The sequence below is a fragment of the Hyperolius riggenbachi genome, chromosome 11, assembly GCF_040937935.1.
Source record: "Hyperolius riggenbachi isolate aHypRig1 chromosome 11, aHypRig1.pri, whole genome shotgun sequence".
In the NCBI taxonomy this organism is placed as follows: domain Eukaryota; kingdom Metazoa; phylum Chordata; class Amphibia; order Anura; family Hyperoliidae; genus Hyperolius; species Hyperolius riggenbachi.
Genome location: NC_090656.1, coordinates 199,634,622 through 199,649,830, shown reverse-complemented (window position 1 = coordinate 199,649,830; position 15,209 = coordinate 199,634,622). Strand labels below are relative to the sequence as shown.

The 15,209-nt window shown below is 45.9% G+C and overlaps 1 protein-coding gene across 2 annotated transcripts in view; it reads left to right on the top strand.

Moving 5' to 3' along the window:
• Nucleotides 1–15,209, top strand: part of ZNF143 (zinc finger protein 143) — a 75,356-nt gene that overhangs the window by 22,733 nt on the left and 37,414 nt on the right. For both annotated transcript variants that reach the window (XM_068260077.1, XM_068260078.1), the window contains exons 2-9: nt 3,856–3,966; nt 6,086–6,178; nt 6,272–6,349; nt 7,243–7,320; nt 9,355–9,551; nt 9,643–9,717; nt 13,392–13,511; nt 15,060–15,135. In XM_068260077.1, the coding sequence (XP_068116178.1) occupies nt 3,856–3,966; nt 6,086–6,178; nt 6,272–6,349; nt 7,243–7,320; nt 9,355–9,551; nt 9,643–9,717; nt 13,392–13,511; nt 15,060–15,135 (828 nt within the window). The remainder of the gene's footprint in view (nt 1–3,855; nt 3,967–6,085; nt 6,179–6,271; nt 6,350–7,242; nt 7,321–9,354; nt 9,552–9,642; nt 9,718–13,391; nt 13,512–15,059; nt 15,136–15,209) is intronic.

Here is a 15,209-nt window from a genome sequence, read left to right as displayed (position 1 = left end):
ATAAATGGTGATCTAACATGCAGAAAGAAAAAAAATCTTAGCTAACAATTAAGCCTTTCAGGTAATGCTCTGTAGATTGAAGTCAAAAGTGAAACTTTTTGGAAGTCCTGGGCCCTACTACGTTTGTCCTTAAGCTAACCACTTACCTCAGTTAGAAAATGATGCCCACCATGGTGGTAGTTGATGGGATAATGGGAGGAGTTTGGTCAGGTTACAAACTGCTATTCAGTCTTATGAAGCTGCATCTGACACGACACAGGAAGACAGTTCTGCAAGGCAATACAAATATATATATATATATATATATATATATATATATATATATATATATATATATATATATATTAATACAAAAATATGACTCCTACAAAACTTTATTTATTGGATATGATATATTACACACAATATGCATAAAAAAACACCTTCCATACCTAACCAGGAGCTTTGAAAATCGATGCGCTGAAAATCCATTACTATATCTCCAGGCCTAATCTCCCACCTAAATAGTGAGTCATCCTACTTACACATTAAAGGGGTCCATAGTGACTTGGCGGCATATCAACCATCCACTTCGATAATTATTATCGAATCGGAGGAAAATCAGTGTCGCTAAGTGCACACCCAATAGTCAATGTGACCAATTTCAGGCCAAGCATGTAGATCGGAAAATGCTGCAAGATGCCGAGCCGTCGTGGTCGGTCGGATGTGCAGAAGTAATGGCGAGCAATATTGGGATCACCAAACAAATTTAACAAAACCCACGACCCTATAAACAACCCCCCCCCCTCCCCCCATGTTTACTATGGCCCAGTGCACAATACATTACCTGTTCATGTACTCCACTGGCTCCATCCTCTGTCCACGTTACTTTGGCAACCATGTGGGGCATGTGTATGGACGGCGGGGGACACGGACAGGTAATGTATAGTAGGGCTGCTCAAATCCGATCCGGGAGACATCCGGATAGTTGCTATCTGGATATCTCCCAGTAAACATGGGCGGGGGGGTGTCAATCTTACCTGTCTGACGTCTTCTTCGTCCGTCCCTCTGCGCCTCCCACGATGAGCTCCACGTGCGTCTCGTGATTACAAACACTTCCTCCTTCAACCCGGAAGGAGGAAGTGTTTGTAATCACGTGACCGCCGCTTGGACCGCATCGCGGGAGGTGCCGAGGGACGGACGAAGAAGACATCAGACAGGTAAGATTGACCCACTCTGCACAGGTTTACTGGGAGATATTCGGATAGAACTATCCGGATGTCTCTCGGATCAGATTTGAGCAGCCCTGATGTATAGTGCACTGGGGGGTGAGGGCACATTAAACATTATGCGGACAGCATTGAGCCGGCGCGACAGCTGATTCCGGATCGATTTCAGCATGAAATTGATTGTGATTCGGCCCGCAGTGTATGGGCAGCCGACATCTCTCTCTAATCATATCAGGTCGAATGTATGGCTACCTCAATTCACCAAGACCCATTCAAAACTGGGAGAAAGTCTTGGACCTTGTTCAGATTATTTAGCGCAGATGGCTGTGCGATTGGAACGCAACGCGTATGATCGCACGCCATCTGCGCTACTATGTGCTGCAGTGCAGATCCCGTTCACTACAGTGAAAACATCTGTGCTGCTATTCCTGAAAAATGCAATAGTGCATCGCACTGCTGTGTAGCGCATATGATGGGAACAGTAGGAGGGCTGTCTATGCTCTTCTACCGTTCTTGCATGTCGCACACTATATGCGCTGCCAAAAATGCACACGGCAACGCGTATAGTCTGAACGAGCCCTTGGAATTTTCATTTGAACAGGAAGAACTGCAAGAGTCATGGCAACTAATCCCAAGAGTCTCAATCAATGTAAGGTTAGTAGAAACAAAGTATAAACATATATAGACTGTACCTCACTCCAGGGGCTAGCTACATTTATACAGTAAATACACAATCCCCTAGATGCTTCAGACTAGAGGATGCTGAGGGATTACACCTGCATATCTGCTGCCAGTGAGGCTTTGGATATGTGCCCATCAGTGGATCAGCCCGATATTAGTTTGTTAATGCAAAATGGACTTTTAAAATGATTGTTTTGCATTAGCAGACAATCTAATTATGCCTGTGGGAGGGGGGTGGGGGGCTATTCACAGTACAGCTTTAAGACGGTCAATAGCAGCTTATTGGAAGATCAGCACTCTACCCTTTGTGAAGGTGGAAAATAAATGGGCCAGGTAATGTTTTTTGAGAACCCTAAAGCCCTGTCTACACGGGGTGATGTGTCTTATCAATCGATTGATAAGATCCGATAGGTCCGATCTCGCTGCCGCAGATTCCCTGCTCGTTCCCCATGAGCGGACAATGGCAGGGAATCGAGCGGAAGATAAGCGGGGACGAGGGGAGATCGAATCCAACGCGAGCGGGTACGCGCGGGGATGCGGAAGAGGCGATCCGGCGGCTAATCGAGCCGCCGGATCGCTAAGGTGTATGTGCATTAGTTGATCTGCAGCACCGATATCACACATATTCCACCACAATGGTCAAATCTGAAGATGGATGCCACAAAGTGGTCGCCCGATTGACATTCAGATGCCGGCATGCTGGAAAGATCTTGCTCGAAAGTGCTCTGTAGGGTGCCAGCGTTCAATTTCCCGACGCCCAACAGAGCCCTGGCCAACTCCCCCCCCCCCCCCCCACATATGTACTTCCTGGACCTGTGGTGAGTGTTGCAGTGTGCTTTCTGCTCACCTTTCCGATAGCACACTCCTGTGTCCTGGCTCTCACCTCCCTCTTCTCTCCATTGCCGCCAGGGGTGCCTGTATCCCCGTGACCCCACTGCATGTACTGTACATGCAGCAGAGGCATGTGGTAAGGGTGACCCCGGCAACAATAGAGAAGGAGGCGGCATGCTGGTGGACAAAAGGAGCCAAGACTACCCTGCACATTAATCTCAGAGGGGGGGGGGGGGGGACGCATTACATGGAGGAGACCTGGGGCCTTGGCAGGTGGATGCGGCTGCACAGATTTCCATTATATATTTCATGCTGAAGTCTATTGGAAAACTGTGTGCAGATGTGTGGCAGCTAATAGATCTCTTTCTGATCAGTTTCTATCTGGTGATCAAATCTGCTGCCTCATCTTCCAATGTATGGGCACCTTTAGAACCTGGTTAACAGATACAAATCCATGGTTGGACAAAAAAAAACATGGCCACCAGTATTATATGCATATTTTGGAGTCTCTTAGCGGAACACGCCTTCCTCTTTAAATTCCATCCAATGATATTGCTTAGTGCCCGTTGTGAGCATGGCCACTGTGTTAGGATGCATACAACCGTGTCCCCCGTAATTGAAAACCTTCTGCAGGTACTTGAAATGCCGGCAAGGCCCCATCTCAGTATTCACAAGCGTTTTGCGGTTTTTGTGCCACGAGTTTATTCTAAAACTGCGAACGCAATTACCACACAGCGGTTTTTTGAGCATTTATCGCTCTTCCTATACCTCCCATTACAGCAAAAACGCTCCAAAAATGGTTAAGGCACCGCTTCACGGAACGCAAAGCAGACGAAACGCACTGATATGAACCTTCTCAAAGCCCAATAAAGTTGGCACATATGAAAGTGATGCTAATGGTGAATGATTTTAATCGGTCAGCGCTGCGTAATATGTTGGCTCTTTATAAATATAATAAATAATAATAATAATCGGTCACCGATATAGCCAACATTTTGGAACTATACAGGATCCCTCTATCAAGGCAGTGAATGGACAGGCTATACTCCTGTACCATATTTACAAACATTAGAAGACCTGACCTTTGCATTGGGACCATATAACAATGAATAATCACAAAACTTTTGTCTTGCAGGTAAAACCATGCTGCTCGCTCAGATAAACCGAGACTCGCAAGGAATGGCAGAGTTTGCCGGAGGAGGCGATGGCCAGCATGTCACCCTGTGCCTCACTGAAGCCGTAACGGGTACTATATCCAGTTTATGTACTTTACCTCCATTCCTCAGACTTGCCACCTCCATAGTGCCTTTAAGATATAAGGCAGTTGGGTGGCTTCGCGGATCCGAGATGAAAAACTAACTATAACAAGTAACTTGTCTATATATCTTATCTAAAGCATACCTAGCTGCCAACAACTTCAACAGTTTGATTATTTATTCCTGTGATACTGTGAGGGCAGCCATGTTCTGTTTGTCACATTGTCACAGGCTGAGGGCTGGAGATGCTATCAGCTTGCCTATGTGTAAATTCAGTCCCCTCTCCTCCTCCCCTCTGGCTCTGAAATCTCTGGCTAGTAACCTCTTCCCCCTCCTGCCCAGACTGAGCTCCCATAAGGCCTTGCTACAGTGCCACTTTAAGGGCTGGAACCCACAGGAGCGCTTTTGGCAGCACTGCGATACGCTAGCAGTTTGCCAAAACGCTGGGCTAATGTTAATGGATGGGGCAACTTCCACAGGAGCGTTTGCGTTTCTCAGAAACGCAAACGCAGGACGTGCAGCATTTTGGGAGCGTTAGCGCTTCAATGTAAAGTATTGAACCGCTAGCGGAAACTCTCAGCAAAACCTAAACTGAGCGGTTCTGCTAGCGTTTTGCGGTTCAGCACACTGTAACAAAATGAAAAATAATTCACAGGACCAATCAGGATCAAAACGCAAAACGCTAGGCACCCGCTGGGGAAAAAAATACAATGTTGCAAAACACGACCAAAAACGCGCATGAATCCGCTTGCAAACCGCTCAGACAAAACGCTAGCGGTTGCGTTTTGCGTTTGCGGTTTTCAGTGGGTTCCAGGCCTAATAGAAACCTGTAGGGAAAAAAAGTGCTTGCCTCAATAGAGCAAAGCCTCTGGATGATCCAGAGGCTCCCCCCTCCCCTCCGCCAGGCTATTCCAGTGATGTCACCTCCGCAAATACTCCTTGTCGATGGCCAGGGTCGGATTTGTACTTTTTACCACCCAAGGCCAACTATACTATCTAGCTCTTCTCTCTATGTGTGTCCCAATGAGAATTCTCCTTACTTTGTATCATTGGTGTCACATACAATCAGGGTTGCTCTCACAAGTGATTACCCGTGATTCAAATGAGGCTTAATTGGCGCAAGTGTGTGGCCGGGATACAAGGGGTTATTTACCCATAATTCCGCCGTCCTGCATTCCAAACAGCTTGCATGCGTCCTATTGGTCGCGTTGCAAATTGTTTACGATTTAAAGGACAGGTGCAAGGTAAGTAACAAAACAGCATCTACTCATCTGGGGCTTCCTCCAGCCCCTGGTCGCCAGGTTGGCATCCTGCAATGGAGGGGATCTTTGGACACCGGAGCTGCAATGAGGGACAGATAGGCTTTCATGGGCTGGAGGAAGCCCCAGGTAAGTAGATCCTGTTTTGTTACTTACCTTGCACCTGTCCTTTAAATCGTAAACAATTTGGCCCACGACTTAGACTATAATTTAGATTGTGGCCCTTTACGCGTTGTTTGACACCCCGCAGCACTGAAAAGGCTTGGTGTTTCTTCAACAGTTTAACAGCAGCAGAACTTTGCTTTTCTTATCCAAGCCTCATTTTTAGCTGCACAGAAGCTAAGCTCCGCCCCATCAAAGAAATCTGCCCAGGCATTTTTCCCCTGATGCTGTGCAAAGCATGATGAGATTTCTGACGTTGTTCTTGTTGCCTAACAGCTGGGAGGGGTGACCAGGACACAGGACAGTTGGAACTGTGTCTCATGCTCTCTGTCACCTCCTTTCAATCAAAAAGATGGCTACCAAAAACCTCACAGGTGCAGGTTTACTTTAATACTACCATCTATACAAGAGATTTTGTATGCAAATATATGCATCTTGAAAATGGACCAATGAAATCCAGCCAAGGTTTAAATAGATTGGACTATTTTCAAGCCGCATATATTTGCTTCCAGAATTTACATAATCCTGCATAACCTCGGAATGATTTGCATCTGATTGATCATCCCTGCTACCCTCTGTAACTGATCTGTGTTGGGTGGACTGGTGCCTTGAAGAAGGTAAAAAATGAGTAATATGTGATGTGATGTTCGCAGCCTGTTGGTTGATGATGGCATTTACCATTTTGTAGATGGAGAAAGCATGGACACTATGGAAGGCGTCAGTCTGCAAGCGGTGACACTGGCGGACGGCACTACAGCTTACATCCAGCACAGCTCTAAAGGTATAATTCCCATATCATTGCCCTGCAGCACTAGACATACCTCATGACTATAAGATATTGCTAATCGCTGTCATCTGTGTCTCCTCCCGGCAGAGAGTAAATTACTGGAAGGTCAAGTCATCCAATTGGAGGACGGCTCTGCAGCCTATGTCCAGCATGTCCCGAAAACTGGTAGGTGCTATTATACGGAGGCCAAACTGGTGTTTTCAAGCAAAAGGGCAGCATCCATGTGGAGGAACAAAATATGTAAAATTCTGGTGTAGCATTAAATCTGGGGTAGAGCTTTAGCTGTTTTAGTACAGCATTATATGGGAGGGAAGGGCTAGAGCGTTACCTGCGCATGCAGAGCAAATGGCGGTACTGTTACGATTACTCACCTTGCCGGGATCCACAGGGGCTACATGTACTTCCTAGTCCTGGGCATCCCATTACATGGTAACAGTGCCCCTGTGATGTATGGGTGCTGTTACCAATCAATGGGACACCCAGGACCAAGAGGGATATGCGGCGCACATGGATCCCAGCACGGTGAGTTATCATAACACTTCTGCTGTGTGCTCTGCATGTGCCCCACCCCCCCCTCTCTCTGGCTACCTAATCGGGGGGGGGACTCTGGATACCTGAACAGGGGGGGCACTCTGCCTACCTACACAAGGGGCTCTATGGAAGGCTGCATCTGGCTATGTAATACTGGGGGCTCTTGTGACTTCCTATACTGGGGGGGGGGGGGGGGCGCTACATCCGCCTACCTAATATTGGGGGCTTCTATGGCTACATATGCTGGGGTGGAGGCTGCATCTGGCTTATCAATAATTGGGGCCACCCCAGGCTAGCTAAGTTGGAGGCTGCTTATTACTGGGGGGACTTCTCTGGCTACCACATCACAATAGTGTGCCCGAAAAACGTGTGGTGCGTGCAATTTACAGACCTGCGCCCTGGGAGCTCTATAGCCTAGAGACTGCTGCATGTGCAGACACTGAGAATGTTGTGATCTCTTTACTTTGGTTCTGTGGTATTTGTGGCCATACTGAGCATGGATTCTGATCCCCTTCTCTTTACCATAGACAGTCTACGTCTGGAGGATGGGCAGGCCGTGCAGCTGGAAGATGGCACCACCGCGTACATCCATCACTCCACCAAAGGTACCCGATGTCATGTCACATCACTGCAGACTAGGCTGGCTAAGTTGCACAGCAGCTACCTGATGACAAGTCTTAGCTCTGTCCTAAGCTGGCTGGGAATTCAGCATCAAAACTGCAGCAAAAGCACAGTAGTTACAGGGGACCTGCTCTTGCTAACATTGTTCATGCACAAGTCCTGGTAGAGGAATCAATCGCCAAGATTTGGAATTCAGAGGCACTGTAGTGAAAATAACATAATAAACCTAGTTGCTTATTTTTTTTACAATATTTATTTAATGATTTAGGCAGTGTTTGCCCACTGTAAAATCTTTCCTCCTGGTTTACTTTCTGAAATGTATCACAGTTGGCGACATCTTTAGTCCTATCATATGCAGCTCCTGCAGAATGTTTGTTTCTGGGAACTCCAAAGCCAATGAAAACAATGTCTGGTCTCCCAGAATGCTCTGGGGAAAAAATCCTGCTAAATAAACGTAGAGAATTCCGCATACTAAACAGCCTAGGCTAAGCATCAATGGGAGGGCGGAGCTACATACCAATATACAACAATCTATATAAATCAAGGATGCGTTTCTAATGCTGGAACCAGGAAAAAAACTGTAAAAGTGGATATCCTGAATTAATTTACTACATTCTACTATACTGTATATAACTACAGTGCCTCTTTAAATGGCTGCTTGCTTGTTCCTGTTCCTTCTTTAGTTCCCGACTCTTTCCCTGCCTGCCTTGCGATAGTCTTCCTCCTGGTGCAATCCCCACAGTATAAAATACATTAGAATTTAACAGGGGAGAAGCTTCCCCTGTAAGGACTGTACAGCATATGTCCAATGCGGGGAATTCAGCAGCACAGAGATATCAGCATCAGTCTGCAAGACATAGAATGGGGTGAGCAGGTGTGCAGAGCTGGAGACTCTGGAGTGCAGAGATCCCTCCACCACTGGGAACTTGAAAACGGAGAGCTCACTGCTGGAATTTTCAAAAAAAATGTATATAGTATGTAGCAAGAGGAGGAGAAAGCCATTGATAATTAGTGAGTTGGTTGTGCGAGCTGGGAACTTAAATATGCAGAGAACTCCTTTCCGCAGTTCCCAATAGAGGAAGCCAGCAGTGAGAGGGGGATCAGGTAATGTCTGAGCTGGAAACTCGGGAGTGTATAGAAACCTCAACTCCGTCCCAAAAAGATAGGCAAATCTATCTGGGAAAGAGGAAGGCTACAGAAATGGGAAGAGCTGGGAACTCCGGGGGGACATTTATCAAGAGTGTCTGACACAAAATATTGGTAGGCTTTTAGAAATCCGTGTAGAATTGTCTCAGACATCCTAAGAAATCGCTAAATAGTGCAGATTCCTTCTTAAACTGTTAGGAATAGGAGGAGTTAGGAAGGTCTCTCAGGCAGTGCAGTGTGTGTGGGAAATTGCTATTGTAACCAATACGTCTGCTGTATAAGCACAGAACAGCTTCACAGGACACCTGGCAGCTGGAGGGAGGAGCACTGCACAAATCATACCAAGCCTGCACACTGCACTATCTGTAGAACTGCTATTAAGCACTTCTTAATCTGCAGCAGTTTAGGAATGAATTTGCACTTTTCTTAACTGTAGTGCAGTTCTAGGAATCCACGCTAAACTGCCACTATTACATAGTATTTAAGAGGTTTCTTATTATCGTGCAGAACTGTTCCCCCTGCTGGTTAGAACAGTAAAACTGTAATGCTTTGATAAATCTGGCCCTCAGGAACTTAGGTATTGATTCATTAAACTGTGTTATTTTTTGTTTTACGGACGTAACTTTTCTGTGCGCGTATTGCATTGCGCTGCATGCGTGCAGAAAAGTTACATTAGTAAAACAACGCAAGGCGTGCGCAATAGGAGCATTATGCTATACCGATGACGACAAAAAAGCATTAGGTAGGTTCATTGTCGGGCATCCAGCGACTCTCTGTTTTGGATGATGTGGTAGCTAACATTTCCTTTGTGTCTGTAATATAGACTAGAGAATGGCTTTTAGTGACACATAATGGAATATTTGCTCCCACAGAGTCCTATGACCAGAGCTCAGTGCAGGCGGTGCAGCTGGAAGACGGCACCACGGCGTACATCCACCACACGGTCCAGGTCCCCCAGCAGGACACCATCCTGGCTATCCAGGCAGACGGCACAGTGGCCGGGCTACACACGGGAGAGGCCACCATAGACCCAGACACCATCAGTGCTTTAGAACAGTATGCTGCCAAGGTAAGGCCCTACTTCACATGCACCAGCTAAGGGTCGCAGCACAGGCCACTCTTCCTCTGGGCAATCTTACACAGTGTCTGTTGCGTTTCAGGTGTCTATAGAAGGAGCAGACAGTGTGGGCAACAGTACATTAATCAGCGAGCCTGAAACAGAGAAGAAAATGCAGGTTTGTTGTATGTGTTTTTTTATACATTCAGAAGTAGAAGTGGATTAAAGTGAAAACCAAGCAGGGAGAATGCTCCTCCTCCAGATGTTTACCAGTGATCTGCAAACTTGGCTATCCAGCTGTTTTAGGAACTACAAGTCCCACAATGCATTTGCCTTTATGAATCATGACTGTGGCTGTCAGACTCCTGCAATGCATTGTGGGACTTGTGGTTCCTGAACAGCTGTAGAGCCAAATTTGCAGATCACTGGCTTAGGCTGATGGTAAAGCTACGCACACGCTATCAGCGGTATGAAACCTTGGCTCTCCAGCTGTGATAAAACTACAAATCCCAGCATGCATTTGGCTTTAGTAATCATGACTGTGGCTGTCAGACTCCTGCAATGCATTGCGGGACTTGTAGTTCTTTAACAGCTGGAGAGCCAAGGTTCCCTTCCCCTGCGCTAGATAATTGTTGTTTGAAATGTCTGATAAACAACATATTATTTCCACTAGTGCGGCGTGCGTCTTCGAGACGCACGCCGGCACTGAGCAGGTAGGCGGGATCGCAGGCAAATCCCATCAGCCGTGCCATGCACGGCTATGGGATTCGCAACCTCAGCTGCGAATTCTGCGTGGAGTTCCGGCCGAATCGCTACAGCAAGCGTTTCAGCTGGCGGCTCCATTCTCCCCTATGGCAGAGTTTCCCCGTGCGATTCATGTGTGGGGAAACTCTGCGGAATCGCGGCGGTTTCCACCCTAGTGGAAACGAGCCGTTAGTATTTATATAGCGCAACATCATGCGCAGCACTGTACAGAGTATATTGTCTTGTCTCTTAAAGGACAACTGAAGTGAGAGGGATATGGAGGCCGACATATTTATTTCCTTTTAAACAATACCAGTTGCTTGGCAGCACTGCTGGTCTGTTTGGCTGCAGTAGTGTCTGAATCACACCAGAAACAAGCATGCAGCTAATCTTGTCAGATCTGGCAATAATATCAGAAACACCTGATCTGTAGCATGCTTGTTCAGGGGCTATGTCTAAAAGTATTAGAGGCAGAGGATCAGCAGGATAGCCAGGCAACTGGTATTGCTTAAAAGGAAATAAATATGATAGCTTCCATATCCATCTCGCTTCAGTTGTCCTTTAACGGTCCCTCAGAGGGGCCCACAATCGAATTCCTACTGTAGTTGTATGTATGTATGTATCGTGTAGTGTATGTATTGTCGTCTAGGGCCAATTTAGGGGAAGCAGATTTACTTACCTGTGTGTTATTTTGGATGTGGGAGGAAACTGGAATGTCTGGAGGAAACCCACACCGTGAACATATAAACTCTGTGCAGATTGTGCCCTGGCTAGGATTTAAACCGGAGACCCAGCACTGCAAGGTGAGAGTGCTAATTACTACGCCACTGTGCTGTCCACATATCACTGTTTCGAACGATAAATAAAAAAAATATAGCCAAACCACAACAGCAATTAACCGATATTGGATATTCTGCCGGATCAATTCAGCCAAATATTGGGCAGATATCGTCTAGTCAGCCAGAGTGTGCAAGGTTGTTCTAACGACATTGTTCCAGCACATGCGTGCATATGTGGTTTGATATGGCACTTCTGCTTGTGCATGAAGTATTCAAATGAGAGAGAGAGAGAGAGAGAGAGAGAGAGTGGGAGAGGGAGAGAGAGAGAGAGGGAGAGGATGAGTATACAACATTGTGGTGTGATTGGCTCCGCAGTAATAACATTGACCGAGATGTGGAAGCTCTGCTGTCACTGATACAGCAGAGCAGCGGTGAGGACGGTGTGAGTGCGCATGGTGATTAGTTGGAATCTACGTACATCCCTTTAAAAGGGATCTACCACGTTTAATTCAAATGAATGGAAGCCTTTTTTAAAGGACGGTGACAGCAGTTGGCGTTGTTCATGTAAATGTTGCGGTAGACCCATTGTCTTGTCTCACGTTGGACGCTACGTGTAGCGTCTAAAAGTCAGTTGCTTTTGCTGGCATTGCAATTAAACGATCAAAAAATCTGCGAATGTCGTTTTGTGGAGGTGAACAGGAAGAAGAACCACAATGCTGTTCTACAGGAAATGACAACATATTGCAGAAAACGAAACCCTGTTGAATATTTGTGTTCGGGAAAAATGATGGGGTTCAGGGGAGAGACGCCAACCGGACTCCTGTCTGAACCAGCCCTAATAAAGCTTTTTGGAGCTTGAGAAATATGTTTTCCATCTGTAATTAATGTACACTCACATGTCACAAGTGATATATGCATCAGCACTGAGGGAAAAATGAAAGTCGATTTTCCATTGTCGAAAGTTCAATGGTGGAAACATTGGTGCCAAAATGAACAGGAGCCAAATCTGTGGAGGCCAATTGAATAATCCGCTATATTATTTGTTATTATTTGTATTAATTTATGAAGCACCAATAAACACGTTTGACTTAGGGTTCATAATAATACAGACAGTGGTATACACCAATATACAAAATACAGAATTGGTACAAAATAGGTAATTACAGTGACAAAAGTAACATGATGAATAAAATATATAGCAAATTCCAAGACACAAAAGGGTAAGAAAGCTCTGCCCTTGCAAGCTTACAATCTTAAAGAATGGTGGGACACGAGAGGTGGAGTAGTATACAGTATTCATACCTAGAGGCAGTGTGTTTTTTGCATATTTAGAAAGGAGTGCAAGATTTGAAAGGTTGGAGAGTGAGGGATGTGCTGTGGAAGAGCATTCCATAGGAGGGGCAAAGCATGTGTGAAATCTTGATTACGTTAATGTGAGGAGTTCATTCTAGAGGAGGACAGAAGAAGGTCATGTACAGATCTGAGATTGCAGTTGGGTTGGTATTTGGAAACTAGTGAGGAGATGTACAGGGGAGAGAGTTTGTGGAGTGCTTTGTAGGTTAGGGCTATGTAACGTATGCTGGGTCTGGGCCCGCAATTCTTTATTTTGGAATACAGGAACTATCATGCATATGAAATAACATTCAAGAAATGGAAAAAAGTAAAAAAAAAATAATTTAAAATAAAAGTGCTAAAAAATATAACTGGAAATGGTACATTGCATGAAACATAAAGGACAAGAGGATTGATTTATCAAAGGATATAGCGCGAGCAACAGGAGCAACTTAATTTTGATTCCCTGCACACTACGTGTTTTAGTGTGCGTAACTAAGCAACGGACGCAGCTTACAAGAGCCGAGCGGTAGTGATGTATTGCTACCGCGATACTTCACTAGCTCTGCCTCTACTATGTTAATTAAAATCTCTACCGTGGAGCTTCTGTAAGCAGCTGCTGTTGCCTAGTTATGCACGCTACGCTAACACTGGGGTGAGTAATTCGTGCACATTTAATTTTCCACACCACCACATTTCCCCGTGCAGTGCTGTCCCGCCCCACCTGGCTACTTTTTCATGCCACCTGGCTGTAAAAAAAGAACACTGTACTGACACAAAGTCAGTGAAAGGAAGAGGTGCTGTGGCGCATACCATAATGGGCAGCATCCTCTGAGCCACTCCCCACCACCAACCTGCGTCCACCAAATCAGTACGGGCTTCTTGGCTATGATCTGAGACATTTGTATTGCTCATTTACTGTACAGTGTTGAATTAATAAGCCACAGTTTTGGCACAAGGATGTTTGTATACTGAGCTTCCCACTCATGTCTTACAGATAGTTCTGCAGAGCCACGGGCCACGAATAATAGCAAAACCACCACAGACTAACGAGAAAGCATTTCGCTGTGACTTTGATGGCTGTGGCAAGCTGTACACAACTGCTCATCACCTAAAGGTAACCTCATCTCTGTGTGTGTTGTAGGTCACAGTGTGGGGGTCCACTAGTTTGCTGCATTGCATGGTAATTTTCTTATGCACAGTGCTCACATATTCAGATTATTATTGGGCAGTTTAGGGCTGATGAGCAAATGTAATCTTTATTGCTATACAGTACATTTTTATTAGCTTGCATTACTTCTGTTTTTCCACAAGAGGGCAATGACGGCCTCAGTATTCTTCAAACTAAACTCATTCAGACCTGAAATCCCTTTGGATTCTTAAAGGAAAACTTAAGGCAACTATAAAAAATGAGATTTACTAACCTGGGGCTCCCCTCAGCCCCCAGCAGCCGATCGGTGCCCTCGCAGCCCCGCTCAGATGCTCCCGCACCCGCCGGCGAACACTTCCGGTTTGGCCGTCACCGGCCGACAGGCATGGGAACGCGAGTGATTCTTCGTGTTCCCAGCCTGTATATCGCCCCCTATGCTGCTATTGCAGGCTAGCTGGCCGAGGGCGAGGGCACCGATCGGCTGCTGGGGGCTGAGGGGAGCCCCAGGTGAGTAAATCTCATTTTTTTATAGTTGCCTTAAAGGGAATGTCCAAGCAAAATAAAAAAATGAGTTTCACTTACCTGGGGCTTCTACCAGCCCCATGCAGCCATCCTGTGCCCTCAGAGTCACTCACTGCTGCTCCAGTCCCCCGCTGGCAGCTTGCCGACCTCGGAGGTCGGCGGGACGCATTGCGTACATTTTTACGCATTCCCACTAGTGCAGGAACATTAACACATACATTTTTACGTGTTACTGGTTCAATGCGTAAAAATGTACGCATTGAACCAGTAACGCGTAAAAATGTATGTGTTAATGTTCCTGCACTAGCAGGAATGCGTAAAAATGTATGCAATGCGTCCCGCCGACCTCCGAGGTCGTCATGCTGCCAGTGGGGGACTGGAGCAGCAGTGAGTGACTACGAGGGCACAGGATGGCTGCATGGGGCTGGTAGAAGCCCCAGGTAAGTGAAACTCATTTTTTTATTTTGCTTGGACATTCCCTTTAAGTTTTCCTTTAAAGCATGGGGGTCCACTAGTTTGCTGCATTGGTAATGGTAGTTGTTTTATGCACGTTGCTCACATATTCAGATGATTAAATTATTGGGCAGTATAGAGGGCTGGTGAGTATGTTTATCTTTATTGCTATAATTTTTATAAGCCTGCATTACTTCTCTTTTTCCACAAGAGGGCAATGATGGCTTCAGTATTCCTCAAGCTAAACTCATTCAGCCATGAAATTCCCTTGGTTTCGTACACACCATACAATTTTCTGTTAGACTTTCCGTTATGCTGCTGGGTACACACTATGAGATTTTCTGGCTGATTTACTGTCTGATTGATTATTTCCAACATGTTCGATTTGCTTTCCGATTGATTTCCGAGCATTTTCCGATCGATTTCCGTTCACTTTAATAGGAAGTCAATCAGAAAATGCTCAGAAATCGATCGGAAAGCAAATCGAACATGTTGTAAATGTTCCATCACACTAAGCTGAAGGCTTTTCTTTTTCAACAGGTCCATGAAAGATCTCATACGGGAGACCGGCCGTATCAGTGTGAGCATGGAGGATGTGGCAAGGCCTTTGCAACAGGTAGAGTATCCACATGCCTGTGTGCCCACCCATCTAAGAGCCAGCAATGTCTGTAATGTCACCTGACCTGCCTG